Raw genomic sequence first — 2,366 nt, 5'->3', positions numbered from 1 at the left:
ATCTATCTATCTATCTATCTATCTATCTATCTATCTATCTATCTATCTATCTATCAATCTATCCATCTGCCTGTTCATCTGTTTGTCTGATTATGTCTTATCTATCTGTGGTTTCTATGTCTATGTGTCTACAATTTTATCGCTTATGTTTATTGAGCCATCTAACGGTCAGACTTTGCTTTTTGTTTTTGCTTTTTGTTTTTAATTGTGTTTTCGTCTTTTTTTTTATTTAGAATGAAGCGTTGTTTCGTGTTGTTTTGTTGGTTCGTTTGTTTGTTTGTTTGTTTGTTTGTTTGTTTTGTCTGTTTCTTGGATTTGTTGTTGTTGCTGCTGTTCTTGTTGTTTTGTTTTTGTTTCCTACCAACTGTACTACCGATCAGCCAGAAACACGAATTGTCTCTGCTTCATTCCAGGCGCAGCGATACTTATTTCCGGGGAGTGGCCGCCTACCCCTACCCGTCCCCTCCAGTCTACTGCAGCTGTCAGAGTAATCAGAGCCCAGTTTGCAAAGCTGGCCTGGATGTTTACATGTGCACCACCCGGCGAATTTCAGGTACACTCGAGTAGGGCAAAGCTTGCACTGTGTCAAAAATTTAAACTCAATGTGATAACGTAAACGCCACGTAGCTCAACTGTGTTTTAATACACGTACATGCATGTTATACTATACTAGATAATGACAGAAGTATATTTAGAGACGTGGGATTTATATATTTCAGGAGTTTGAGTTTCATGAATCGATTTTACGATGAAACAAAGATGTTACAAAACGTGGCTTCAAAAGTTTTAACCAGTCGCACACGAAAGTCACCCAACTCGTCCTTCGCAGCCCCCCTCAATAAATTTTGATTATGTCATAACATTTGATTACATCATAAGATTCAAAACCACTTTTGTATTCAATGCATGATATTACTTGATGGTAATACATTTCTTCTCTGTGCAATTTTTTTTCCCTTTTCCTTATACAGGCCTAGATATCACATCCATTTTGATAAGAGGGGCAAGACGACCGAGTCTTTCAAACGGCCGAAACACTCAACGAAGGCACAAGAGAGCTGTAGAGGTATAACATCTAACCATTGCGTCCTATAGACGTTGAAGGCAAAACTCCTTTCTTTTTGTAACTGGTTGTTTGTGAATTGGTGCTGCTCCTTTGGGATTGGAGTTTGATGTTGTGTTTTCTGGCGTTACCTCAATTGTTGTTTTTGCTGTTGTTGCTGAAGTTGCTGTTGTTGTTATTGTTTCTGTTGTTTTTATAGCTGTTGCTGTTGATTTCGGTGTATCATTTTGTGTCCTTGTTATGGCTGCTTTAAAGACCAATGCGTTTGTTAGTAATACTGTTGATGTTTCTTGATTAGATGCGTTTCTTGTTTTTCTTAAGAAAATGGAATATGCCCTTTATATAAATAAGAATGAGGAACCTAATCATTATAAAAGTAGTGAAGAAGACATGGTGATGATGATGACGAAGATGACGATGATGATGATGATGATGATGATGATGATGATGATGATGATGAGGATGATGATGATGATGATGATGATGATGATGATGATGATGATGATGATGATGATCACAGGATGACCCTGCTGACGTGGAAGAAGAAGAAGACATGCCGACTATGACTCCTGAAGAAGCAGTGCAGAACTGCTCTGACTACCTGAATGCTTCTCCTCTGCTAGGAAAGTGTAGCTCCTATATCGATAGCAACGCCACGGCGGAAAGTATTCGAGAATGTGCAGAAGATCTGGAGGTAGGTAGAATCAACCCTGTGAGCTTAGAAAATTGTAGCTCTTTTGTATTTACGTATAGGTAGGGAGATGTTCGTGTGTATGTTATTATACACTGAATGTTTTGCATATACTGTATATCGTTGGAAATTGAAATGGTATACGTGTAAGTGAGTCGGGAGAAGGGAAGGGCGTAGATTATTATCAATATTATTATATAAAAAGGCTCGTTAAAATGATTCTCATGTCCCGTTTTACCAAATATTGCAACTAACCGCTATACTGTTTACTGTTACCAGTCGCAGTAGTAAACGTGCTTTTTCTGCTCTGCTGAAGCACGTTTCCGAATTCAAGTTACATAAACCGAGGATTTTTTGAGCGGAATGGGCAACGCTGATGAATGGATTAAGTCCGTCATCCTCAATATTATGTACTCTTTGTCTCGCCTCCTCTCTTGCAAAACTCGCTTTCCAAGCCAATGTTCACTAAACATGTACCCAAAACTAAAAGTAAGAAGTGGGGGTGGGAAGAGCAAGAGAGAGAATGAGAGGGAGAATAAGAGGGAGAATGAGAGAGGTGGAGAGAGAGAAAGGAGAAAGAGAGAGAGAGAGAGAGAGAGAGAGAGTGTGTGT

General features: G+C 39.0%; 1 protein-coding gene across 1 annotated transcript in view; it reads left to right on the top strand.

Annotated features, from left to right (window-relative positions):
- LOC106011603 overlaps nt 1-2,366 on the top strand; it is a gene marked incomplete in the record, with an annotated part of 37,856 nt that overhangs the window by 22,151 nt on the left and 13,339 nt on the right. Inside the window, 3 exon segments of the mRNA XM_013081800.1 lie at nt 414-553; nt 972-1,066; nt 1,584-1,757. Of these exon segments, the coding sequence (XP_012937254.1) occupies nt 414-553; nt 972-1,066; nt 1,584-1,757 (409 nt within the window).

Source organism: Aplysia californica, unplaced genomic scaffold (genome assembly GCF_000002075.1).
Source record: "Aplysia californica isolate F4 #8 unplaced genomic scaffold, AplCal3.0 scaffold00007, whole genome shotgun sequence".
In the NCBI taxonomy this organism is placed as follows: domain Eukaryota; kingdom Metazoa; phylum Mollusca; class Gastropoda; order Aplysiida; family Aplysiidae; genus Aplysia; species Aplysia californica.
Note: the sequence above shows the minus strand (reverse complement) of the source record. Positions and strands in the feature narration are given on the sequence as shown.